This window comes from Cygnus olor, chromosome 3 (assembly GCF_009769625.2).
Source record: "Cygnus olor isolate bCygOlo1 chromosome 3, bCygOlo1.pri.v2, whole genome shotgun sequence".
Taxonomy (NCBI): Eukaryota; Metazoa; Chordata; class Aves; order Anseriformes; family Anatidae; genus Cygnus; species Cygnus olor.
Window position 1 is genome coordinate 71,964,778 of NC_049171.1, and position 27,733 is coordinate 71,992,510.

Here is a 27,733-nt window from a genome sequence, read left to right on the forward strand (position 1 = left end):
TTTAATTACACTTTAAAAAGGAAAGACTTTCAAATTAAATCTGTGGGGGAGGTGAAGGAGTGAAGTAGAGCTCTGGCAAAGTAAATAAACATCGCCGCAGTACTTCCTTCTACTTGCCGAAGGAAAGGCTTTGTGGCTCACGTTGAGACAACTTTCCTTCTGCCCCTGCTGCCCCGCAGAGCAGCTGCATCCCTCACCGCTGCTTTCAGCAGCAGCCCCTGGACTCCTTCCCACTCAGCTCTCTGCTTTGCCCTTGCACCCGTGTACTTACCGCAGCCGGGGTGGCAGCGGGCATTAGCGCCTCACCCACCCCTAAGGAGTTAACAGGTTTTATTACACGATCTGTTTAACATGCTGGATAAAAAGGAAACGCACGCCCCTCCTCTCCTTCAATATGCTCGTGCACTTTAAATCGCGCTGCTCGCAGGCTGCCTGCGAGCCCCAGGCCGCCTGGCACGCCACGAGTGGCCGGCTGGGCGTGCTCGGGGACGTGGGCGCACCCGTGGGTGCTGCCTCACCCTGCCACGGCTCCGCTCGTGGTGCTGGGGCTGCGCACATGAGTGGCGAGGACACACGCACGGCCGTGGGGAGCCAGCACCGGCTGCCACCGCGAGGCGTGGGAGAGAGCCCTGCCACCCCTCCGGGCACGTCAGGCTGCCTCGCACCATGCCCTCATTCGACGAGGTGTTGAAGGAAGCTGGGGAATTTGGACGGTTTCAGAAAAGAGTCTTTTTCCTCCTTTGCCAGACCGGCGTCACTTTTTCCTTCCTATTCGCCAGTGTGGTTTTCCTGGGGCAGGCGCCGGGCAACTACTGGTGCAGAATCCCTGGGGCAGCCGAATTAAGTAAAAGATGCGACTGGTCACTCGAAGAGGAGCAGAACTTCACCCTGCTGCACCTGCGCCTGGCGAACGGCTCGGCCAGCGGGCAGTGCGAGCGGCTGGATATATCCTGGGACACCTCCACCAGCTGTGCCAGCCCCCTCGCCCACCGCCCCAATGTCAGCACGGGCAGCCCACGGCTCGCAGCCTGCCAGGGCAGCTGGGTGTACCACCAGCCCCACTCGTCCATTGTCAGCGAGGTAAGGAGAAGCCCTGTCCTCCCGTCAACGCCTCTGTCCCAGGGCAGGATGGAGGCAGGGGAACGGGGCTGCTGCTGTAAGGCATGGGGAAGGGTCTCTGCTTCGCGCGCTGCTGCTTTTTCTTAGCGGGTGTGCTCTGGTCCAAACCACAGACAGATGGGGAGAATGAATAAGATCAAGTGTCAGCATCAGGCTTCTAGGGAAAGGTGAGCTGAGCCTCACGGTGCCTCTCTCACTGGCTCTGCCAGCCAAACACCCCACGCAGAGATCGCCCTGTCACTGGGGGGAAGTCAGGTTAAAACTGTGATGCCCTTGCAGCTGAGGCTAATAATGAAAACTGGTGGCTGGCTACCCTTCTGAGGTCTGACAGGAGCCAGTGGAGATGGTTGTGCTTTCTGAAGAAGAAAAACACACATTTGTGCCCAAAGCCATTGCTCTGCTTTTCCTGAAACGTCTCACTCAGAGTACTGCAGGCTGCCTGTTACCACTGGCGGTAGGTGCTGGCAGACGTGATGGCTTTTTATAAGGCACCAAAAGGCCATGAAGATGCTGACCTAAGAGGTAACCAGTACAGGCTGCAATCAGGCAGTGGCTGTGCTGTGGTGTAGCTCCAGCGCATGGTCTGCTCTCCAGCAGCGCGTGCTTTAAGGTCATCCTGACAGTAACTGTGCCACAGGTGTGGTGCTGAAAAACCAGAAGTGTGTTTCGAAGGGTTGGGTCGGAAACAATCCAGGTACTCTGCAAACTGAGTCAGCACAGCCACGGGCTCCGGCTCCTGCTTGTCTCATGAGCCTCCCGCACTAGCTTTTAACTTGGTGCTTGCACTGGAGCCGTGCCCTCCAAGACACAGAGCAGGGCACAGCAGACGAAGCCCTGAGCAAACACTAAGCAGAATGCGGTGCCTGTCCCCAGGACATCCAGCCAGGACACCCCTGCTCGCAGCCTGCAGGTTCTTCAGAGCAGAAACTTCATGCCCTGAGCACTGCACCTGATCTGAGCAGCTTTTAGCAGGCTCTATGCATAAATAAGAGCAACTAGCTGGCCCTGGAGTAAAGTGCCTGCACTGGTTTTTGTGTGCCATTGCCGAAATCTGGGCTGCTCTGAGGGCTGTAAGAGTCTCGTGGGGAGCTGGTGTCAAACTTTGGTCCCTGGGAGGGCAAATGCTGGTGGGGTCATGGCGAGGAGGTTGTGCTGCTGCCTGCCAAAAACTCTGCTGGGGTCAGGGGGGTTTAGGTCCTGGTGTCTTTTACCTGGGTGAGCTGTGGTAGACATTCCCTTCACAGCTTAAAAAAAAAAAAAAAAAAGGCGATTCTTTTACTTTTTTTTTTCTTTCAATTTTTCCCCTTCAGCCTTGCTGTGGCTGGAAGCATGTAAGTTGCACCCAAAGTGTTGTGCTCACTGTCTTTTATGGCAGCTGTTCGTGCATCTAACAGTCACTGTGATTTCCCAGCAGCACTGAGCCTCTGGGTATGGCTTAGAGAAAACGAAACCAGTGCTTGTGTTGCTGTAGTGAATGGGAGTGAAGGACTGAGTGTTCACTGGATTTTGTCCAGCTGCACCTCCCTTTCCTTGTCCCAGGAGATGCTCCAGGGCCACGTGGAGGGGAGGCGAGATGCGGGGATACTTGGGGAAGTGCTCCCCACCTCTGCTCCCAAAGGGGCATGTTGGCAAAGCCAGAAAGGACCGGGCTGTGAGGGTAGGACTGCCTGTCCCCTGCACCAGGGCAGCAGGTCCCCCATCAGTGTCACTGCTGCTCCTGGAGGGGCTCTGGCTGACCGGGGTGGCAGGGACATCTCGGCCTGTGGCACTTGGGATCGTTCACAGTTGTGCAACATTTGTCAGACAAATTCCATCCCATGAGGCTCGGTTCTTTTATGTAAAAAGGAAACATGTGGCACACGCATCCCAGTTCAGTTGCTTTGAAATCAGCTATTGAAAGGAACTCAATATCTGATAATGTGTTATTAATGCAGATCTGCGCTCTGCTTAATCAGATCACCAAACTAGTCTTCTCTTTTCCCAAGTGTCTGCTCGCAAATGCATCATTTTGTCCATGTGTGTGCAGAAATGTTTCTGTTTCTTTCAATTATCTCAAGATTTCTGGCACTTTATGTCTGTCAGAATTAACAGTGCAAGTGACCAAAGAGAGAAAGGTAGAAGGAAGGATGAGTTACATGGAAATCTGAAGAGCACATGTTCAGGGAGAGAGAGGAAAAAAAAAAAAAAAAAAAGGAGGCGATACTGAAGGAGATCTTCCAGGCTTGTGGCCAGCACAGCTCTGGTGTGGATTTGCAGCACGGCAGGGGAGGCAGAGGGCAATTGCAGGCATGTGAAACCTTCACTGGAAGAAGATGTCACTTCACAGCACAGATCCTGCAGCCAAAGCACAAGCTATTGCAGTCCTGAGCTCCCCAAAGAAGCTAGATCTTATGGCTGCAGGGACAGACTTATAAGGAGATGTGAAATGAATGATATTGCAGTACCTGACGTCACTGCTCTGATTTCTGTGTAACCGGAGGATGCTGCTCACTAGCAGCTATCTCATCTTAGATGGCTATCTGTCAGCAGGTGCTTACAATACCATCATCAGAAGAGAATAGAGGAAAAAGGGGGAACATAGACTGATTAAAAAGCCCCTGCTGCTTTGTCAGCAGTACCTGAGACACCTGTGGATGCGGGGGCCCTGAGTCTTAGTGATGGGGTACAGCGGGGTGCTGGGAGCATACCAAGGCTTTCCTTCTTCCTCATTTGAGAAGAGCAAAATCTGTTAAGAAATTATTATAGGAGCATTGCTTGGCAAAGCCAGTTAGCTAGGTCTAGTGACAGGAGAGAGAGAGCAACGCTAAAGGGTTCCTCTTAAAATCCTCTGATGTCCAATGGGCCCTGAGAGCAAGTCCTTACTTCTGCACCCAGATCAGGGTGGGAGTCACCCGCTGGCACTGCAGTGCCTGAAGTAGAGTTGAGCAAACTGGAGCTTGGATGATTTAAAGGTTCTGAGATATCAGCAAAGGCTACGCTATGTGTGAAACTTGGCAGAGATCCCTCCAATGCGGTGCTGTCACTGGTGGTGGGTCTGAGCAGAAGACTGAGCCCAGTTGGCCCCCTGCTCTCATTTAACTTGGTGGGGTCTGGTGCAGCTCCCCATAAAACTAGGAGATGTCACTGCATCCATCAGTGTCCTGGTTTTGGCTGGGATAGAGTTAATTTTCTTTGTAGAGGCTGGTATGATGCAACATTTTGGGTTTTTGATGAAAATAGTGGTGATAACACCCCGATGTTTCAGCTGTTGCAGAGCTGTGCTCACACAGAGCCCAGGACTCTTCTGCTCCTGGTGCTGCCCTGCCAGCGAGGAGGCTGGGGGTGCACCAGGAGCTGGGGGGGACACGGCCAGGACAAGCTGGGCTGGCCAGAGGGATGTCCAACACCACAGGGCACCATGCTCAACAATAACAGCTGGGGCAAAGGAGGAGGAAGGGGTGAAGTTGGGAGTGATGGCGTTTGTCCCTCTGAGGAGCTGCTCGGTGTGCTGAGCCCTGCTGGCCTGGGAGCGGCCAAACCCCTGCCTGCTGATGGGAAGCAGCGAGGGGATCCCTTGCTTGGCTTTGCTTGTGAGCCCAGCTCTTGCTTTACCTGGTGGACTGTCCTCCTCTCAGCCCATGAGTTCTCGCACTTTTACCTTTCTGATCCTCTCTCCCCATCCCTCCTGGGGACAGTGAGTGAGCGGCCCAGCTCACCCCCTGACCCGATAACACCTGAAGGGTGCTTCCTGCCATCCCCTGCCAGGTGAGCCTTGTGGTGCTCGATGACGAGCATCCCCACTGCCTCAGAGAAGGTTTACTACCTTTGTGAGCTGTCATACTGTTTGGCATTCAGTGCAGCTCATTTGATCAAAACCAGCCAGTCATTGCAAGACTTGCAGTGAAAGGCCGCATGTACACAGGACACACAGAAGTCAATAAGCCTAATTCCTCCAGGAAACTGTGCTGAGTTGTTGACCTTTAATACTGCCGGGCTTTGGCACTGTGCACTTTAGTCCTAGCAGGGAATATCAAGCACTCTGCAAAAGGTAAGAGTCTGCAAAGTGGTGGGTATTTTATTCAGACGCTTTCTGGCGACGATGACTCGTGCAGGCATGCGCATGAATTACAGTCACACCTGCAGGCTGGGTTGTCTGGCTGGGCGGAAGATAGATCGGATGAGGAAAGTCTATGCGCTCATCAGCAGCTCCAGCACAGCTGGCATAGTTGGGGCTTATTAGCAGCTCGGCTGGCAGGAGCTCAGCAGAAGGGACCAATTCCAACATGCCCTGTCTGCAGCAAGTCTCCACACTGCAGATGATGTCATTTGGAGACCTGGCGATGATTTATTGCTGAAGTGTGAGGTCTGAGGTGGACAAATGATCATCCAAACATATCCTGTTGCACCTGTTGTGAATAAATCTTCTCACTTCTCTGCTTGCCAGCTGTCTCAGAAAACGACGGTCAGCCAACATTTGCAGAAGAACCTGCAAGCAGAGCAGTAATGTTTGTCTCAGAGTTCTTGCAGTCCCTCAGAGCAGGGGATACTGTGGCAGTGCTGCTCAGGGTGGATAAAGCACAGCTGGTCCTTTTGCTCTCCTCCTCTGACACAATAAACACCACAATTCACCCTCAACGCACTGATCTAGTATGATAATTGTCATTGGCAGAGCGGGACCCTGCCTTATTTCTACCGTCATGGAGGGAGTACTATTAAGCGGTAAAGGGAAGGGGAAAAGGGCAGACAGATGAGCAGAGAGAGAAGCAATTGCTAAATTCCTTATGAAACTCTAAGCTTCCGTGTATGAGAGGGGCTGGAGTAGTTCCCTGCATGGGCTACGTCAGTGGGGTCATGTTTCTGTCACTGCACTTGAGCCAGCTGAGACTGGCTGAGGGTTTGAGCCTTGAGTTTTCTTATTGTATTTTGGAGAGCTGCTGTTTGTTTAGGAGATGATACATTTCTCCACCCCCTCTTGCTTTGGCCATGGGTAGAGAAAAGGGAAAGACACAGAAGGTTTTCTGTCCTAGGAGGCTCAATGATAACAAAAAATAACAATTTGACTGCCCAGAGGATGGAAGAGATGGGAGAAAAGTTGCTCAGCAACAAATAAACTACTGTGTGCATCTCCCCAGTTTTCCTTTAACAACGAACCCTGTCATAAAATCTTTGTCACTTGGAGTGGGATGATAAACTAGCCTCTGTTTGGCCACTTGTATGGATGCCACTCAACACGTGTGGGTTTTCCCTGTGCTGTTGGAACTGGGCTGATGGATCTCTGTGGATCTCTTTATTGAATAAAGAGTTTTACCCATCATTTTGAAATTTAATTGTGACAGTTAATAAAAGCTCTTCCAAACTCCTACTCAAAGGTGCAATGTTTGAGGAGCTTTCAATGACATGTTGTCTTTTAAGGCAATGAATTTCTGCAGGCAGAGGTGTGCTGAAGTATTCTGGGACTATCTCAGTGCATAAGTCCTCTCAAGTACAAGGAATTACAAATCTGCTGTTAGTCTGTATATCAAAGTGGAATGGAAAATGTTTGCTTCCAGCTAGAACTATGGGGAAGTGAGAGGTTGCCACAGCTGCTATATTTCCTGGTCATTAGTCATGTATGAGCATTTCTTCTGTTTCATCTTAACCACTTCCCACTCCTTTTATAAATACTGCTCCACTAATGAAATGGAGAGGCCCAGTGCAAAACCTCTTCCTTCTTGCAGAGAGATCTAGCTCAGGTGGTTTGCTGCTGCTTTGGAGATCAGCAAAGTGCACCAGTGTCACTCCTTCCAGTCACACCACAGGGTGGTGTGCCCTGGGATTTCATGTTAATGCTCAGGCCTCCAGTGGCACTGGGATGTCCTTCCGAGCACTGGATGCCGAGACAAGCTGTGGGCAGTGCTGTTCTGGGTGCGAGCACTTGTGCAGTGAGGCACCTAGCTGAGAGTAGGGAAATGCTGAGGAAGGAGACGTGCCCTTAGCTGGGCTAGCTGGCCGAGCTAGCTCACCTCTTGATTGCTGTGAGGAGATGGCAAGGCTTTAACAGGCTCTAGATGTAGCCAGTGCTACAACAGGCCACCAAGTAGGCTTCAGAGCAGGGGAAAATAACCTAAATCTTCCCTTCCCTTTCCCTTTCCCTTTCCCTTTCCCTTTCCCTTTCCCTTTCCCTTTCCCTTTCCCTTTCCCTTTCCCTTTCCCTTTCCCTTTCCCTTTCCCTTTCCCTTTCCCTTTCCCTTTCCCTTTCCCTTTCCCTTTCCCTTTCCCTTTCCCTTTCCCTTCCCTTCCCTTTCCCATTGCGGTAAATGTTTTTACGATTAAATTTCAAGTCTATGGAGCTAAGGGGACTGAATGCAGTACACGGTGACATACCCTTTCTGCTGCATTGTCCTGAGTGAGCTTGAATAAGGTGGTACAGGTTAGTGTGTCATCACTAATCTCTCCAGAAAGAGCACATAGCTTCCTATAAGTTTCCTGTATTTTCCTATTTCCCAGAATATTCAAAAAATTGACTATGTTGCTAGGCAAGAGCAGGTTTCAGCTGTCGCCTAAGTCATCTGAGACTAATGTTGAGATGAAAGAGTGTTCTCCAGTAAGCACATTTTTCCCTGTATGTTTCTGGCACGTGTTCTCCCACCCTCTTTCATGACTGCTTATTCACTGCCTGTTTATAGTGACGAGGGATCAAATTATTTAAAGACTAAAAATATACTTTGAAAAAGGATCAAAAGTACATGCTTCCAACACAGCTTTTAGGTGTTAGAAGTTTTGGGCTTGAAATTAACGACAGATTTTAAGTGTTTTTCAATGTTTTTATTTATGGATTTTGATGTCCATGTAAACATCATCTCACTTTGACATTGCTTTAGCAGTTCAGTTATAACATGAGTTTTTAATTTTGTTCTCACACTCGTTTATGGGTGTTTCTGGCAAGGCAGTAATGCTCTTAATTGGTTCCCTGCTTTCTCTTTGTTTTGACTTACGAGGGTGAATCTTCTCTCATGACCATCTTTTGTAGGAGCAATCAGAAGTGTCAGAGGACTTTTTGCTCTCTCACTCAGGCAAGCCTGTGAGGGCTCTTACATCTACTCCTGTATGAAGCCCTCTCTGCCAATCTCCCAGCCTGATATTTCTCTCCAAGGTCTTGATCTGACAAGGAGCTGATAAGAGGTTTGTGAGGTGCTGGAGTGATCTTAACCTTCAGGAGAGGCTACTTGCTCCACAGGCCACGAGCTCGATCTCTCTGTTTTTCCTGAGGATTGCCAGCAGAGATGTGTGAGGACTCCTCTCTGCCTCTCTTGGGGAATGGCACTTCCAGGCTGACTCCACAGGTTTCTGCTGGAAGGAGAATAAAGTAGTGCGAAGGTTCATGTGAAATCATGTTCAGAGCTGGAGCACAGGTGCAGACTGAGGTCCCATGAGAGCAGCGGCTGCATTGTGCCAAAGCTCAGCCGAGCAGCAGCATTCAGCTGCCAGCTCAAACACATTGCTGTGCTTGAAATGCAGGCCTGGCTGGCCAGAGGAGCTGTGCCAAGGCCCTGCTGACCTGGCGATATACACACATCTTCACATGTACAACAAGTCCAGCATCTGTCCAGATGGTCCCTATGGTGTGTAGATGGCAGTGCCAGCACGGGCCCTGGCTGGGGGTCCCACACTGGGCACACATCCTGTGAGGTTTCTGGCTTGGTACAGCTAGGTCAAAGAGGTTTCCTGGAGCTCATCTGAAGCCACTCTTCCTGTTTGCCCTCTCTGCCTACTTCTTCATGTGGTCATTTCCTTCCCTGTTACACTTCAGCAGCACACTTTTGAAGCCAGCACTTACTTGTTGCTAACTTTTAACCCTCTGGTAACCTTTGCAGGTGGCCTCAGATGCTCCTCTGAGAGTCTCAACATGTGCCGTCACAGTCAATTGCATTGCTGCTTTAATTTAGTGGTTATTCTTATCAACAAACTGTTTTACAAAGCCACATCCTTTAATGCTCTTTTCTAGGACTTTCATTGTTTCCAAAAAGCAAGAGGTTAAGCAGCATTTGAAGTCTGAATGTGCTGCTCTATGTCTAGGCTATTTTAGGAAAGCATTGCAATAGCTCTTGAATATGATAACTGAGAAGAGATTTCATTTCTCCCAGAGGAAGCTGAACTTTCTGCAGCCCCTGGTCGAGATTTACAGAAGTGGAAGCCAGATGCTAATGGCCTCACTTGCTGAGAGGTGCCTAGTCAGGCTCACCAGAGCACTGAGGCTGACACCAAAGCCATGACTTTGTGTACAGTAGGTGGGGCTGGGATATCCATCGGGTTGGGAACCTGTGGGTTTCCTTGGCCCAAGTTCCTGCTAGTTGTGAGAGCCAGCTGGAAGCTGCAGTTCTCAGTCACAAACTTCCCAGATCTGTGACTTCAAGAAAAGCAGAATCCCACAAGCAAACCCACGTCCTGGACTTCCAGTAGAATCATCATAACTAAAAACAGAAATCTGTTATAGTTACTGTCAGTGACAGTGCAAACACTACATTTGGCACCAAAACTAAGCCAGATTCAGGCTCAGTGAAACCTAAATCTGAGTGCCTGGTGTGTCCTTTGTGTAGGCACGTCTGAAATCCCAGGCCCATGTAGTACTCACTGGGCACCAAAACAGGCAAATGGGCTAGGACAGAGCTGGGGCTGGCACCAGGACATTTCAGAGTCTGGAGAATTGTGGGTGACAGAAGAGGCTCTTAATCTCTCCAAACACCCCATGGCCACCCTGCCCAGGCACAGAACTTGAGCTCTGTTGTTGAGGTATGCATCTTGCTGTGTACAAACGTGACACACTGCATGTGCTCCAACATTCAGCACTTTGTTAGTGACAGAAATATTTTTTTACAGCTCACGTATGAAAGCAAAAGTGGTGGCAGCTACTATTGTCTGTCGCTTCCCTTGGCTTGAAGCTGCACTGTTCCTATAAGGTTTCCTCAGGTATGGATCGAAACCTCCCAACTCCCATATGGACTGCAGAACTTGGCAGCCAGCAGTTGCTTTCTACTTATTCTCAACAAACCTCTAAAGTAATTTCAAACAACATGTTGTCTGGACAACATTTATTTTTAGTTTCACTTTTTTTTCACTTTTTTTTTTTTCACAGTTTTTCTTCCTAGTCTCTTTGTCTTCCTCCCTCTTCCCCACATCCCCCTGCACTCCACCCCTGCCCATCCCTATCCCTGCTAATGAATTCTTCAAACACGCACCAATCTAATGTTGTGTTAAAAAGTAAAAAGTGTGTAAAGTTATGCCTACTGCAGTATAATGAATATAAAAGTCAGGGAAAGCTACACCAAAAAAGCACATATTTAATATGCCCAAACTGACTGAGATCTGCTTTCAGTTTTCTCAGCAGCCACATGTTTTTGCTTTTATCCAAGAGGCAATAAGAAAAATAATTAAACCATTTCTATAAGCTGCAGTTTTTGTTAGCTATAGCTGTGCACCCTTATTCTGCACTAAACAAAGTTGTAGCTTTGCCTTTGCCTTGGCAAGTCTTAAGAGTGTTGTGTTTGGTTTGCATAAGAGCAATATTTTTTCTCTATCTGGACAACTGATGTACGAAATACAACATCCGTTTGGCAAGGAAGAGCTTTCCCTCGATCTTAACAATAGCTTGAAGAGTGCTGAAGCTTGCTAAGGCTGCTGCACTTCCCTGGTTCACTGGCGCTTGTTGAACAAACATGTTTGAAACAGCAGAGATGACCAGAAAGGGAGACAGGAGGGAGATAGTTGGGAAGGAGAAATGTTTGTCAGATACCCTCAGCCTCCTCTTCAGGGAGCTTAGACAATAACAAACCCCCCCCATTGCACCAAACCACCCAGTTCCTACATGTGAATCCACAGTGCCCACAACTCCAGTTCCAGTGGACCCCGTCCGTCTTTCCATCCTTTCCCTTCTTGCCTGGCCCTATGCAGTTTCTATACACCTTGTTCTGGGGGTGATGAATAACCTACCTGGGGTGCTTACGCCTCTCCCTTGTTCCCACAGTATAACCTTGTGTGCGGCCGCTCCTGGATGCTAGATCTCTCACAGGCTATCCTCAATCTGGGGTTTCTGGCTGGTGCATTCACCCTCGGCTACGCGGCAGACAGGTAAAGTATAAGCACTGCTGTCCTTCAGATTTTGGGAGATGAAGTCACTTGTAGTGACTTGCAGTAAGCATGTTTGACCACTTTGGAGATTTAGTTCATTTTGGGTGAATATCCCCAGTCTGAGATAAGAAAACTCAGCTAGTAATCTTCACTTCCTATGATGGAATCATACGCCGACCATCGAGTTCATGGCTCCATACTGTCCTTAGATGTGTCAGGGCTGGATGAATGCTAAGGAAAAGATGTGGATGATGATCAGGCTTGGGCAGCAACCCACTCCAGAGCTGGGAGCCTCCACTAGCCCTACCTTGCTCTTAAAGTGAAAGAAGGAGCCTGGCTTCTGCTTTGTGTTGGTGATTACTGACAGGCAAACGATGTGTTGGTTGAGAGCACCACTGATGATTTCACTGGCAGAGCATATTTCTTCATAAAATACATTCTATCTGACTGTTCTATTTTTCCTTGGTATTTGTGGTAATGATAATAATAACTTAAAGTATGATTTCTTTGTAAGAAGGAATGCTTATAGAATTATCCAGAATGTCATCTCAGATAACAAATTTTAAACTACCAAACAAAAATACTTTAAAGGAAAACCTGATTTTTCCAAGGGATATACGAGTAAGGAATATAGGAAGGTGGAAAAGATGCCATGGCACTGGCTAACTTTAGATATCTCTGCTCAGTGTCTGGCTGTGCAGTTATGATACTGGTACCTTAAGACTGTGTAAATGGAGAGATATTGTGGCTAATTATTAAAATAAGATATTATGTCTAGGAGTACCTGTGTATTAATGATAATGTAATTACAGTACAACTACGAACATTGTACCTTGATAGTAATCAGGGAATGTGCTACAGCCAGACCATTAGACACTCCTTGACAGCACTCAACAAAATTGACCTGACGGAAAATACCCTGGTCTTTGTCCCATATCAATTCTTCTCATAAAACCTTTAGAACAAAATGAACAAACCTATTCTCACTAATACTTTTTGATATGGTAAACAGCTACACCAGTTTTCACAATTTTTCACAATTTCTTCTTAAAACGGCAACAATAACAACAGCAGAAGAGATCAAGATGGAAATTCTAGTTGTATTCCAAGGACACAGTTGCTATACAATTGCAGGAAACAGGAAAGGTTTTTTTTTTTTTTCTTTTTTTTTTTTTTCTTCTTGGATTATGGCTTACCTTCAGCTCACCTGCTTATGACACGGTTTGCTGGAAGATGAGATTCCTGAAAATGCTAGGCAGACGTGAAAAACAGGTGGTCTTAACCCAAAACAAAACACTGGAAAATCAGATAAAGTAACTAAAGAAGAAATGGCTTGTTTTAACAGAGCTGGCTATACTTAAGATTAGGAGACTAATTTATGAAAGTAGAAATCTCCAACAAAATTTTCCTTCATTCAACGGTATCAAAATTATGAACTGAAATGTATAGGCCATAGTTCAGCTACAAAAATATAAACTGTTTTCTAAAATACAATGGGCATCACCAGTTTTAAAATCAGTGATGTCAAGACAGGGATAACTACCATAGGGAAAAGAGCTTCATATCCTGGGGCAAACAGTACAAAATTTCAGGCAGCCTCTATTTGGAACCAGGCAGGTCTCAAAAATGCACCTTGGGATCTAACATTAAAATGAGATGATAAGAAAAAATCTTTATCATGATTTTCACTTTCTTTTCCTTTTCTTCAACAGATATGGCAGAATCCTCATCTATCTGCTCTCCTGCCTTGGGGATGGGATATGTGGAATCATAGTAGCATTCGCTCCAAACTTTACTGTATTTTTGATCTTCCGTTTTCTCCAAGGTGTGTTTGCCAAGGGAACCTGGATGACATGCTATGTGATCGGTGAGAGCTGTTATCTTCCTTTTTTTTTTTTTTTTTTCCTGGTTAGGAAAAGCTGGGGACTGAGGGATGGAGGACAAAGAGTTGGCTACGTCTGCTCTTGATAATAATTTTTCCTTGGAACAAAGCACTGGCCCTGGGGGCAGCAGATGATGAATAACCCAAGTTCATCCTTTTCATGCACTATCCTGCAAGACAAGGTGACTGTATACAAAATGCAACTTGGCACGATCTTTGGTCTGGGCTCATGCCAGAACTCAGTATTTGGGGAAACAGGCACTGGCCTGAGTCCAAACCATGCCAGGGACCCCTCTAGCAGCTAAACAAGGTAGTTTCCTCGCCTGGCAATGTCTGCTCATTTACTAATACAGAAGTGGCCTCTGAGAACGGCTGCAAGTGCAAACTCTTTTCAGTACTGAGTACAGGTATGAGATAGATATGAGCAGCAATGTACTTGCCTGCCTGATCTCATGAGTTCCAATGGAGAAGAGTGAGGAAGAAGTAATGCACAAGGGCAGCCCAGCAAGAGTGCCACATCCTTCAGATCTGTCTTGGTTCTGCTCTCCTGAATATGACTGTGTGCAGCCGGTAGTAGGCAATTCAGCAGCAATACAATGCTTCTGTTGATGTTATCTGAGGGCTTTTATGGCTATCTAATCTATGGACTCCAATGGGGAGGGATAGGGTATTAACAAACAATTAAGAGGTGGAGGAGTGGAATGTGTGTATATAGAGTTGTTTATTATTATTATTATTTATTACATAGAAGATCACCAAGATTATCAAAATCCATGAAGTAAGCCCAGATTCAAACAGGATGTGCAAATACAGACATGGTTAACTTTGTCAGAGTCTGAACATCTTCCATAGATGCTCAGAGGCGTTAACTGCTCTTCCACGCTTGGAGGACAGACACCTAGGTGGCTGTTCATCATCCGTTAGCTGGGAGGCTTTGCTCTGTGCCAGGCTGAACGTACTGTCTACCAGGGTAAATATTAGAATTATTACCTCCTGAAAAGGGAGAAGGAAGGGAAGCTTTTTTATAAATAGCATCAAAACAGCAGGGATCCAGACTGTTTAGTAGGTTATAGTCATGGCTTAGCAATGAAGCTCCTTCATAACAAGCTGTTCATGAGAAAAGGGTATTGTTAAGGTGTTTTGATTGACTGCCAGGTTCAGAAAGGGAGACTTTCCAGCTCCTTTGCAGAACATGAAATAAGATGGCACCAAGGAAAGCATCCTACTAGAGGTGATGCATCAGATTTACTTAAAAAGAAGACCAGCCCTTCAATAATCTATTGTGATATTCCAAAACACAGTGGAAGCATCATTATATAGCTCAAAAATGTGTACCATCACTGTAGTCTGTGAGGCCTGGGATAGTATTTTAAAATGCCTGGATGTAGTCAGTGAGTGAGAACAGAATTGCAAACAGGTATAAAGGGTTACAGTGAGACCTGGGAACATCATGGGGACATGGGTACAAACATGCTTCCACCAAGCCCCTCAGCCCTCTCACCATCTAAAGTCCAGAAACACCTAAGTTTTCTGGGCAAAGTTTCACTGTCGAGCAGCTCAGGTTCAAAGTCTGGTGAAAGGTCCAGAATTTGCTTTCCCCTTCACTTTCAAGAACATTGTATCTAATTTTAAAGTGAGCTCCTATCCTACAACATTATTAAGAGCTCTAACCAGCAAAATGTTTTATGACATTGACTTCCTTGAAAGGGTCAAGTTTTACAAGAAAGGAACATCTCTTTCTTCATTTTGCAGTATTCAGATTAGACCACCAGACTTTAGGGAAATTTTCAGCCATAAATAAAACAAGCTGTGGGCCGTACCTCAGCCCTCAGAGCAAATAAGCATGGTAGGGCTAAACTCTTTCTGACAGAAGTCTTGCCCATATTAACTGTTGGGTGCAGCCCCTGCCACAGGATCCTCTTCTCTGGGGCATGGGCCAAAATAGTGCCAGGGAGATTGTTAAGAAATTTACCACTCAGCATGATGATAATGCGGTCTCAAACCCCTGTGCTGACCCTGTTTAATTAATTAGTTAACATGCAGTCAGAGACCTCTCTGTTTGAAGACCTGTGAGTGAGTTGATGGAGAAGTATAACCCATGCTTGCCCTAGACAACTTCAGTGACACACTTAAACAACTGAATGTAAGATGCTAGGCTAGACAGATTTGTGAGTTGATACAGTATTATCCTTTCCTATGTTCCACCACTAATATTCTTCTTTTGAGTTAGGCTTGTTTCTGTGTTGTTTATTTTGGCTTTCTATCTCTTCAGTAACAGAGATCGTCGGTTCTTCCCAGCGGATCATTGGGATCGTGATACAGATATTTTTCACCCTGGGAATTATGATTCTTCCTGGAATTGCCTACTTGGTTCCCACTTGGCAGGGGATCCAGCTGGCCATTTCACTGCCCAACTTCCTTTTCCTGGTCTACTACTGGTAACATTACAATCGTTGCTCTTGTTGCTATTACTGTTGCTATTTGAGCACCTTGAGATGCCCACAGTGGTCCAAAGTCTCTAGTGTGCAAGATGTAAATTAGGAAGAAGACACCTGTATGTTGTTGATTTTGTCTTTCTAAATGTTTTTTAGTGAATCACAGACACACACTTTCCTTTTTCTGCCCAGGGTCTGTCTCTGCCATCAGCCACAGCCAGTCCTTCCAAGAACCCTGCACTGCTGCTTCTTAGCCCAGGACTGGCTGTTTCTCTGTTTAACTTGCCCAGATCTCTTTAACTTGTCTGCTTTTCCCATCAGACATTGTTTCCACCTTTACTTCTAATTATGTACTCAGTTCAATCTTGCCCTGTAGGTCCCATGATTTGGGCAGTATGGGTAATAGAAAGCAGAGCACTATGCCTAGGTGACCATTCATCCCAGGGGACTCCAGCAATCCTGTGGGCTGAATGCAAAGAAACTAAGCCTCATATCCTCTTCTTGCACATAGTACTTCTTCTTCAAACGTTGCCTGTCATTGCCATGGCACTTTTAAACTGAGAGTCATCTTAACAGTGGGCTAGCAGAGACTGAAACAGAAGGGAGGGAAGTCTTTTACACCTGAGAAGTTTTCTCCCTTTTCCAACTTTGCAGAGCATTGATACAGTCTATTTTCTCCCTTCTGATCCTCAAGGATGAAATATTGTATGGGAGACTGGCTGGAAAAGAGTTTGGTCTCCAAAAGACTGAAAAATCGATGTGTTGGGTATAAAGGCTGGAAAAAGGCAAAGGATTTTCTTTACTTAAGGTAGTAATGTATGAAACCCCTGTTAATAACTTCTGTGTTCTTACAGGTTCGTTCCTGAATCTCCACGTTGGCTCCTGACACGCAAAAAGGGAGAGAAGGCATTAAAAATCATGCATGACATTGCAAAACACAATGGGAAATATCTCTCACCACATTACTCAGAGGTACTGTCATCTGTCTGAGCTAGAGTTTTCTCTAAGCTTTCCTAATCTTTTGAAGGTTCAGTTTGATTTGTGTGGTGGGCAAAACTCTTGTAGTGTCACACCAGAACAAGATTTTCAGTCCCATACCTACATTGTTATGTGCAAGAGGGTTAAAAGCATATTGGGTGGAAAGATACAGGCTAAAAAAGGGATTTTGCAAAACAGTGAGTTGAGTCTTTCATTTGCAACACTCCTACTTTAGAAAACCTTATGGAAATATGTGAAACTAGCCTGAGGTCCAATGGTATTTCACTGCAGCTACAGTTTAAACTGACAGAGTGAGTGGAGATGGAAGGATCCACTTCTCTGGCTCCTTTGCTATAACTTTCTTCTACAACCCAAACAGAAGATCATGTAGAAAACACGACTCTAAATATCAATTTGCTTCCATCCCTATTAGGGAAAACATGCTGAAAAATTCAAAATATGGGAAGCACTGTCACTGTTTAAAAATAGGAAAGTATATGTTACAATTAGAATCCTTTGAAAAGTGGTCTTGACAGAGCTGAAAGGACTGATGCATTTCACATAACACTTTATGTCATTATAACATTTGCCTCGCTTTGTTGGGTAGCATAGCCTGTAGAAACATGTAGAACATGTTTCCCGTTGTATTGGCCCCATGGACTAATGATAACAGATGTGAATGGGGTTTTGTTCCAGAAAAAAACAGGTTTAGAGATTAACTGCTATTAACAGTAATGTTTGAAATCATTATCTATAACAGGGAAAACACCGGCAGATTACTAGCCTGAAGGCGACTAGCTAAACACGCTTTTAGAAATTATTTTCATATTGAAAAGAAACTAGTTACAGAAAATGGCCATCTTTGAGTACACAGTAGTAGCATATGCATATAGCCTACATATTTGCATATGCGTATACATTCATTCTCACACATATACAAAATTACCAAGTGTGATTTTTAATTAGAGTGTCACTTAGTCTAAAGGAAAAGACTTTGGGTTGGCAGTGTTCAGAGAGGACTGGTGTGTCCTGTCAGGAAAGGACATCATGATGTCTATGCTTTGTAGCAGGTAGTTGGCAGCCTGGGTTCCCACAGCTTCATATCTTACCTAGTTCTTTCCCATTGCTCTTCTTTATCAAGGGAGACAGTAAGAATTTAGACCAGCTTATCATAAAAAAAAAAAAAAAAGTGGAAACGCTTCACCAAAATCCTAGAATAAAATTCTGGATGAACCCCAAGCAATAACGTTTGGAACTCTCTTCTTGAAACACCAGATAGCTGTTTCCAAATGCACAGAATTTTATTTATCTGGTAAGAAGAACGCTTCATAAATCAGGCACTCAGACTAAGCAGTTCTGCTCATTCAAGAACATTCTTGCTATAAATATAGACTCTGCATGAAGTGCACACAGGAAGAGGTATATGACAACAGAAGTATTATAGAAATGGACAGCTTATTTATACCAATATTCCATTATATTTTCACTTCATGAAGTGTATGTTAATGACAGTTAATAACAGCTCTGGCAAGTTAAACTTCATACAACAGGCTCTGTAGAGAAGCTGGGCCCTGACCTATGCTATACCTCCTAAGATAGGTGAATCTGGACTAATGATTTTGTAAAGTCAAAAGTCAAAACTACAAAGATCAATGAGACGATCTGTTCAAAAACTTCAAAAATGAAGGTTTTTTTGAACGTTATGTTGTTCAGGGTAGCAGGCAAAAGTTAACGATAGGGAGGAGTTGTCAGTGAAAAAGTTATATATTACTTCTTTAGCCAAGAAATGGGATATAAAGAATAAGACTGTTGTACATTAGTGAAGCATTGTGATAGAGTGAGCTTTGATGAGGAGTAATAGGCTGGGCCAGAAATTAGAGAGCCATTTCTCCTATTAACATCAGGGCATCACTGTGATACCAGACAAGGTCAGAAAATCACCCTCAGCTGTCCCACAAAACAGAATGAGCTGTGCTAGGCACGTCCGAGTAGCCTCTGGCACAACTGGAGGACTGCAGATTGAAATCAGTAAGAGAGAAACAAACTGAAGAGACTGACTAAAGAGAGAGAAATGGCTACATCTGCTCATTGTGCTAGAGGTTCACTGAGGTTCTCCTGTCCTGGTCAGCATTACCCGGTGCCCAAGAAATGTAGTGGGAAATTTGTGCTGCTGCAGCTCTCCCTTCATGTTCATCCCTGCACTCCTGCACCTGCTGCCTCACGCTAGACGTGAGCATTTTCTGAGCCTCACATCAGAATGGAGATGTGTCTTTCACTACTTATTGCTTAAAGTCATATTTAATTTCTTTTAGAAGCGTTCCACCTCATGCCCCTAAGCCCCTCACAGCTGCAGAAGATTAACCTCCACACACCCAGATTCACACTGGATCTCTTCCCAGGACCTTTTCAATACACAATGTCTGTCATCCTTGGTGCTGTGCCCAGAGGAGAGAGAGCATCTCCAGGAAGCGTGTTAGTGGGGGATCGAGTGTATTTCTTGCCTTAAGTCACGTCAGAGTTCTCTTTCATGTTGCAGCTCCAGAATTTCAGGCAGAGAGGTGCAGGTGTGGAGGGACAGTGAGAAGAGAGAGATGTTATCCTTCAGTGCATTTTGGCTAAGATTTTCCAGTACCTCTAGAACAGTTTCATTGGCTGGCTCCCTTGCGTGGCTCTGGACATAACAGCCTTGTGTTTTTATTGGCATGCAGAAGCCACAAATGACCTTTGTATAAAAACAGATAAACATTTCTTTATTTTGCTTTCTGAGTTACAACACTGGTACAGTTCAGCTCTGTACAGAACTCATTAACTTTTTTTTTTTTTGTATTTTATAAACTGTTTTTTTTTTTTTTTCCTAGTTGCTTGTAATTATCTCTTGGTCTCTGTCCAAAAGCAGACTGAGCTGTGGCCAGCTGAGTAAGGACTGCTCCTTGAGAGAGTTGTGGATCAAAAACCCCTCTCCCTTTACACATAGATATTTCTAGTATATATATTAATGTACATGCATAAATATTACACATATACATGCATGTACTCTCCTGTGCAGAGTTAAGGATGTGCAGAATTATCTGTCTGTGCTCTGGGGAACCTTTAAAAAATATTGCAGAAAAACTGAGATGTAATTTGATGGGACATAAAAATGTCATGGAAGTTATTTACAAAACTTCCTGCAGAGTCTCCAGATAGCGTATCTTGGAAACATGGGCTCTGTCTTAGAATTCCTGGCTGCAGTGATGTGAATAGCAAAGCTCTCCTTGACTTCAAGGAACAAAAAGAGGATTTTCTTCCCAACAAATCATTGACTCCACAGTGATTTTTTTTTCTTCATGTATAAAAAATGGTCAGTCATGCTTGGGGTTATTATGACTTTATTAAGACATAAAAATATATGGTAACAGCCATGTTGAGTTTATCTTCGGTCCTTTGGAGGACTAAAACCATATTTGCACAAAGGCACAGCTGATGGCTGGCAGCCTGCTCTTATAAACAAGTCATGGAAGCTTTATAACCATATTATGAGAGAGTCCAAGAGCAGTGCAGAAACCTGGCAACCTCAGCCTGTCCTACAAAGCGCTCTGGCATGCAACAGTAGTGGCAGTGCTTTGAAGAAAACTTCTGACTCTGGCTGCAAAAGAAAAGCAAGAGGGAGTAGAAAGGAAGTTCAAACAAATGTGGCATTTCTCTGTCCACTTTTTGTCCAAGTTTTGTGGCACTTAGTTATGAAAAAGTCATGCTTAAATTCAGCCAGCCAAATCTCACTGTGCTATCTTCTGATGTGAACAACACAGAAGAGCTGTGGGCATGGCTGAGGAGCCCCTCAGGAAATTCCTTGAGCTTTGCCTGTTGTCTCATCAATGATGTGTGTGATCCCACATACCTCTCTGTCTTCTCACCCTGTCTCCCCATGGGCTGGGATTGTGTCCTAGGGCTCCTGGCATAGGTGAAGGGCAGTGGGTGCTTTGGTTGCAGAGAAGGGGTTGCTCCTCCATCTGCTTTCTTAGGGCTCCTTGCAGGAGGGGGCAACAACTGGGAGTCCCAGCAACCAGGCTGCCTGGAGTTCTCCTCAAAATGACGCATCAGTTTTAACCCCATGTTTCCCACAGCTTCTCTGAGAGCTGATGGAAACCCCAGCTGTGGCTGCCAGTTCTTGGGCAGACCCATATTGGTCTCTGCCTAAAACCACCTGTGCCTTCTCTTCCTTGTCTTCCTCACCTGCAAAGTGAACATAACCAAAGGACTGCCAGCATGTGTATTAGTATTATTATGTATTGTAAATACCTATAGTAGTTGCTTGGGAAACAAATTAAGGGCAACATCTTTGACAGGAGTAGACTGATTCTTCCCCTTGTATGTTCCCCCAGTTGCTGGCCAGCTTGGGGAACCCCTTGGTCAGGGTGTCCCTTTGACCCATCATGGTTAAAACCTGCTGGCTGGGCATAACTCCTAGGCATATGAGAACTGTTAATTCATACTTTGTGGGATTTTTAGTTGTTTAGGGTAAAAGCCTTGCTCATGATAGTGCTTTTATATTTTAAGTGCCTCTGAATTTCACCAGTTAAGTTTTGAAGCGCCCAAGCCCCTTCATAGATCTGATTTTTCTCACACTTCTCTTTACTTTCTGCTGCCCAGGTGTATTACCAGCAGCCTTCTCACAACTCACTGCTTTGCCCATCCTGTGACATTCTCTACTCCAAGTGACCATGACATTGCAAAGGCCATTTATTGTCTTTCAAGGCATTCCAGGTCAATTTCTCTCAGTTTACTCTTAGGAAATCATTTTTCTACTCTCCAGTCAAGATTTGGGATTTCTTTCCAATTTTGGCATGGTCTTTGTTAAGGAAAACCAGCAGCTGTATTCAGCTGTAAGCTATTTCCCAGAACTGCACACTGCTCTGGAGTGCTAAAAGCAGCAAACCAACTCATCAACACCTTTGCTCGCTTGACTGAAATACTGCTGAGCACTGCATTTACTTAGAAACTCTGCTCCAGCGCCTGCCTGACATCTGACATCTCACTCTGCTGCTTGTCTTTCTCCTCAGATCACTGTTAGCAACGCAGAGGTCAGCAATCCCTCCTTTCTGGATCTGGTGAGGACACCTCAGATGAGGAGAAACACGCTTATCCTGATGTATGCCTGGTGAGTGCCCACCTCAGTGCTCCTTGTTACAAGGGTGAGGTGTTATCAAGAATAACCCCCTCACGACTTTTAGGGTCTTTTCAGCTGCTTGCAGTCATTTGTTTGCCTCTCAGTATTTTTTCCCTTTGCTGTCTAGGTTCACAAGTGCCCTGATCTACCAAGGGCTTGTCATGCGCCTAGGAATTGTTGGAGGAAACCTCTACCTGGACTTCTTCATTTCAGGAGCTGTTGAGCTGCCTGCTGCTCTCCTAATTTTAGTGACAATTGATCGCTTTGGCCGGCGACTTCCCTTCGCAATAAGCAACTTTGTGGCAGGAATTGCATGTCTCATTACTGCCTTCTTGCCAGAAGGTAATTTTCAACCCTTCCCAACATCAAGATCTTTAGGTCAATGTCTTCTTCCTGACCCCTTAAGCAAGGACAGGAGGCCACACAAGACAGTAGATAGAAGTAAAAGGTGGCTGGTGATGCAAACAACACCACAGTCATGGAACAATTCCTTATTTACTTATAGACTGTCCTGGGACATGTAATGGCCAGATCTCTGATGGGCAGTGAGCAACAGATGGGTGTAGTCCTGGAAAATATGTGTATAAAGGCCCTGTATTGTTTTGAAGGCTTATGCAAGGGAAGAATATACAAACATGAGGGGAAGATATATTCCCTGACTTGGAAGACACTTAACAATGGAAGAAATCAGTGATTTAGCTGAGGCACTGTTGGCTTCTCCTCATTCACAAACGAAATGATTCCTGGAAAAAAAAACATGGCCTAACCTCTCAAGACCTTCCTCTAGTGTCATGGCTCTCCCGGCACTGTCCGTTCATTCCAGCGGCACAGCAATGCCAGGCTGCAATGTGCTCTGCTCACCTTTATTCACCCCAGACCTTCCATCCCCATCCAAACCACAAGAGGGAGTAGGGGCTGCAGCAGGCAATAAGGACAGTTTCCCTGCCCTTACCCTCCCAGGGCTTTGGGCAATTCTGAAGTGGGTAGAGAAAAGGTATGACTTTCAATTACATCAGTCTTATCTGATTTCAAGGACAACCAAAGGGTCTGATATCGCTTGAAGGTTTCCTAGTACTCCTTTCTTTTCTTTAAATTGTTTTCCCTCCTGTGTAGCTGTTTTATTGTACCATCAAGTGTGTATCCCCAGAGAAGCATTTGAAGGTGCTCTGCACCCTGTGTTACCACTTCAGTGTGCTTTGCCTCAGTGTGGCTAGGGACTGGCAGCCAAACTGGCATTAGAGAGGCTCATTCCTCCCAGGGATGTTCCTGTCAAAGCAAGTGACAATCCTGGCTAGCCTTAGAGGTTTTAGCTCCAGATTTTATCATGGGACAATAGTTTTCCTTGAGAAGAGCCACAAGGAGCCACTTCAAGGTAAGACGTGTTGACAAGACCAGGCAGGTTTGCAGTGAGTGCAAAATAAAATACTTCAGAGAGGGGTTAGCTCACCTCCCTCAGCTAAGCTTCCTTCAAAGGGTTCCTCCAAAAGTACTTAAAATTGTATTGCATGTTTGAGGAGCTTCATTGCTTCAGTAGAAGTAGAAACGATGTGACAGGGATATGGAGCAGGAAGGTCAGCGGTCTGTTGTGGTGCTGGCACTGGCGGTTGTGAGACTGCACCCTGGGATGATGCAGTGTTGTCCTCACTTATTTGAGCTCCTCAGCTAGATCACTGAAGTCTGTGAATGCTGGCTCTGCTCTGCTGATGGATTTTGCCCATGACCACTCAGGTCCCCTCTGCTGTGAGCCTCTCTGACAAGCCACCAGGCTGTGAGTGGGTGCCTGCCAGCTCACCGCCGTGGGGCACTGCGATTCAGAAACAGAGGGCCCAGTCCAGGGGACTCACAAATGGGACACCTGAGGTCCAAGTCCTGCTTTCAAGAGAAGTGTTTGCACAGATGTGAGAAGATGCAGCGGCAGCTTGTGAGGGCTTGGTCACCCAGGGGTGCTCACACAGTTCAAGTCTCCCGGCAGAGGGAGGAGCCACACATGTGTCACCCTCACCTCAGGGGTCCGACAGGCTGAAGGGGTGCCAGGGCGACAATGTGAATTTGTTTTGTTCTTTCCAGCCTTTGCTTTTCTTGCAAGTGTTTGAAAACAGAGCTTTTCAGGGCAAAGGCAGTATCACAGCATGGGATGAAATTTGTTGGGGGGTTTGTTTGATTGTTTTGGAAGGGAAAAACATCCAAGCATCCATTTTCCATTTCAGAGCAAACTGAAATGTTTTCTTGTTCCTCCTATTGGAGTCATGAGAAAACACAGCCACTGCCAGAGCCCTTTCCAGTGGCAGAGCTCCCCTTCGTGTCAGTCTCAGGCTTGCTGTTTCACTAACCTCCCGGTCTGCACAGTCATGGTTATTTCATATGGCAGACTGTCGTCTTGCAAGGGCACTGCAGCAGTCCTCATTATGTTCCTCGTGGTTCTCTTCCAGAGGCCACCAGCTCTCCAGATAGGGCTGGAGGACTGCTGAGGTGTTGCATACAGCGAGGCAGGATGACTCTGCCCTGTGGTGCAGATGTGATGGTTGCAGAGCCTGAGCAGAGCAGGGAGAGCTGGTCAGAGTGACCCAGAGCTGGTTGTGCCAGGTACAATGCCATGCTCCAGGGAAGGGAAGAGGGAGGATACCTCAAATTAACATCATTAGGTGTGTGTCTAATGTGCAATGGCTAAACAAATAGTGAATTGTAGTTGGCCTGCTCTAAGGAGAACGGTGTTATGCCCCTTGAATCATTAGGCTGGAATTTATTTCTGATTCTCCAAAGCAGTCTCTTATGATGTCGGAAAGCAATAAATGTCAATATAGATTGATATCTACAGCAGTGGTTTTTCAGTCTGACTTGCGCTGATTCAGTGTTCCTGTGTTGTGGTTTTTGCTGACGGGGCTTGGGGCTTATTCTTTTAGGAGCAGGAGAATAGAAATGGCATGGCTGAGTGAGACCCGTGGTCCATCTAGCTCCATAACCAGCCTCTGACAAGCAGGGTGCGTGGTCACTCGGGCAGGCAGGCAGAGATGACTTGTTCTCCCACCTATCCCCCCACACAGTTTTTTTTAGTTTTCTCACCTTTGCTTGTGTTTTACTGTGGTCTGCACTTCACAGACAACTGGGCAGAGGCTTTCCTTGTGCCCCTATATCTGAGAAATGCTCTGCTGCAACCAATGCAGGTACCGGAGTAAAATCCCTGTAAGTGAGAGCTGGCTGGCAGCAGGCTGCGGGTGCAGTAAAGCACGGCTCACCAGGGTTTCTTTTTGAATGGACAGATATCCCATGGTTCAAAACCACGGTGGCCACGCTGGGAAGGCTGGGCATCACAATCGCTTTTGAAATCGTCTACCTTGTGAACTCTGAGTTATACCCAACAATACTGAGGTAAGTTGAAACTTTTCCCTCAGCTTTTCACCTATTTCACTGCTTTTCAGTAAAACTCACTTTTCCCCAGTTTCCTTACTGAATAGCAAGCTGCTCATCAGTGTGGATGGCATATACTGACAAGATAATTTTGGAGTTAATCCTACATTAATTTGGAGTTAATCCTTCTCAAACTGCTGCTCATCTGTTTGCTAAGCATCTCTCAAATATCTGGCACTGTATTTTTTTTTCCAGAAACTTTGGTGTTTCCCTGTGCTCGAGTTTGTGTGACCTAGGTGGGATCATAGCCCCATTCCTGCTTTTCCGATTAGCAGCTGTTTGGTTGGAGCTACCTCTAATTATTTTCAGTAAGAATTAATTTAAAATACACTTTTTGTTAATATATTTTTCACCTAGCTGAGCTTTTTTCTTAGGGCAAAAGTGTAGTGTGGGCCTCACCTCCTGCTCAAACCAGCCCCTCTCAACCTTCATGCCTAGCAGAAGAGTCTGACCAGCAAATGGGTGAGGTGTGGGTGGTTTCACAGCACATGATGGAAGATCTCAGGCCCCTTTGGTAACTTGGTTGAAAAACCATAGAAGTTACGTGAGGTGCTTCAAGACTGAGAAACGTTGCAGCTAAGTTCTGTAATTGCAGAGAAGTAAGCTCAATCTCTGGACCATGGACGTTGATGTCCTTTAAGAAATATTTGTTGTATTTTGTTTGTTTATTTGGTTGTTTTTTTTTGGTTGGTTTGTATATATGGTTATGACTGGATGTTATATTAGCCACAACTTCTTCTTCCTCTAAAATTCTTTTCCTCAGTTTAATTTTGGAGAAATGAGCCCTATGAAGTAAGTTTGTGGGAAAAAAAGTAGATTTTTTCCAACAAGGAAGTTGAAGTCTGCAAATAAACCAGACTTAGAGGAAGTACATATGGCTGGGTAAAAAGCAAAAGAGATAGGATAGAGTAAGAAGGGAAAATGGTGCTAATGACAAATTTAGCTTGAAAACAAAAATGGAAAAACAAAAGACATTTAAAAAATTACCATTATTCCAAGAATAGATGTTTATAGAAGTACTGTGTTCACATTATCTAATGCTAAAATTCTGCAGCTGGGGAAGGACATAACATTTTGATCTCTAAGATCTCCCTTTTGGGGTAATTCAGGCTGCAAATGAATCCATAGCCCTCAGGTGGTTTTGTTTATTTGCTTGGTGGGTTGGTTGGTTTGTTATTTTGTTGTTTTGTTTGTTTAATAGGTTAAAGTAATTTAGCATGAAGGTGCTCTTACAAGCAGGGTTAATCAGAAATACCTGTTGCACTTTAAATATCTCACTTTAGCCTTAATCTGAGTAAGACTTACTCAGCTGATAAACCCTGAAAATAAGAAACATAACGTTTTTATTGCTCTTTTGTTTCTTCCATGTCCATTGTAGGTATTCTCGCGGTTGTCTGTGGGATCCTAGTAATGCTTTTACCAGAGACAAGGGGAATCTCCTTACCAGAGACAGTGGAGGATGTAGAGCAGCTTTCAAGGTATGATATGTATTTTCTTACTTTTACCTGGGTGAGGTTTCCTTAGGGTGTCCTCCTCCAACCTTGCAGCTGTAATAAATTATTGATGTGTTTTGAGTGTCAAAGTAAATTCCCTAATCAGGATGATATAATGAGCATGTGATATTTTCCTTAATAGAACTTTTTAGTACCACTAAGTCAGGTTGTTAAAAAAACAGAAAACAAAAACCATGGGGACAGGTTCTGTAAATACAGAAAAAAATTCTCATAAGGGCACAAAGTTGTGTCTGCACAAAACCTGCAGGTCTCTGGTCAAGAAAACCAGCCCTTACCTCAGTCAAAGCATCATGTGAGGAAGGACCTTTGATAATGGGAGCTTTTCCACAGTTTGTGAAGCCATTGAAAGGTCACCTATGAGATGAATTTTGTAGCTGAAAAGATATAAACAGACTTTCCCCACTCCTAGCAAACAGCAAGCCAGATTCTTCACTGCACTGCAGGCATTCAGGGAACACACTGGCTTGCTTGGCGGTATTTTTCTTGAGGAGGTAGTGGCGTAGATTAGTGTTTCACAGAGTGTTTTTGGATCCTGCATCAGCAACTTTTTCCCACTTTGATACACAAACAAAAGAAAAAGGAAACTTTCTATGCCGATAATAAATGCGCCAGTACTGTAACTTGGCCTACAACTCTGTTTTCCCTTTTCTTCCACCTTTACGCCCCTCCTCTTCTGTTTCTTCAGTCCTTATGGTAAATGTGGCAAGAAAAGGAAACATCAGGACACCAACTCTTATATATGATCTTTGAAGGATGGCACTGAAGAAAGAATCATGTTCCCACACTGGTAATTTATTCTCCACTTGCCGCCACTTTGAAGTTTGCTGCAGAGTGTGGATAAAAACACATGTTCTTCTTCTAAGTGTAATGACATTCAGAACAAGCAGTGTATTTTTCTGTAAATATGGAATAAATTTGTTTTTTCTAAGTGCTGTTTCCAGAAAGGGAATATTCTTTGGTTTAGGTAGAACAGATCTGCTTAAAAAGATGCACTATCTAGCTCAGTGAGCTCTTATTTATTTCTTTGTATATTTGAGCCATTTGTTTATTTCTATTATTAGCATATACCCTTGGGTGAGGACAGCTGGAAATGATAAGATTTGGATGACTTTGGGGAAGAGAGGATGAGTATTTGAGCCCATTCTCCTTCACCCTTGGAGAATCTGGACAG

General features: G+C 45.2%; 1 protein-coding gene across 1 annotated transcript; it reads left to right on the top strand.

Moving 5' to 3' along the window:
* The first annotated feature begins 389 nt into the window (after positions 1-389).
* On the top strand, positions 390-27,685 carry SLC22A3 (solute carrier family 22 member 3). The gene is made up of 11 exons (XM_040552547.1): positions 390-1,080; positions 11,099-11,202; positions 12,915-13,069; positions 15,357-15,522; positions 16,374-16,491; positions 21,537-21,634; positions 21,771-21,985; positions 24,901-25,009; positions 25,244-25,356; positions 26,427-26,526; positions 27,248-27,685. Exons 1-11 carry the CDS (start codon positions 667-669, stop codon positions 27,303-27,305), a joined length of 1,650 nt encoding a protein of 549 aa, XP_040408481.1. The 5' UTR covers positions 390-666; the 3' UTR covers positions 27,306-27,685.
* The last annotated feature ends 48 nt before the right edge of the window (positions 27,686-27,733 follow it).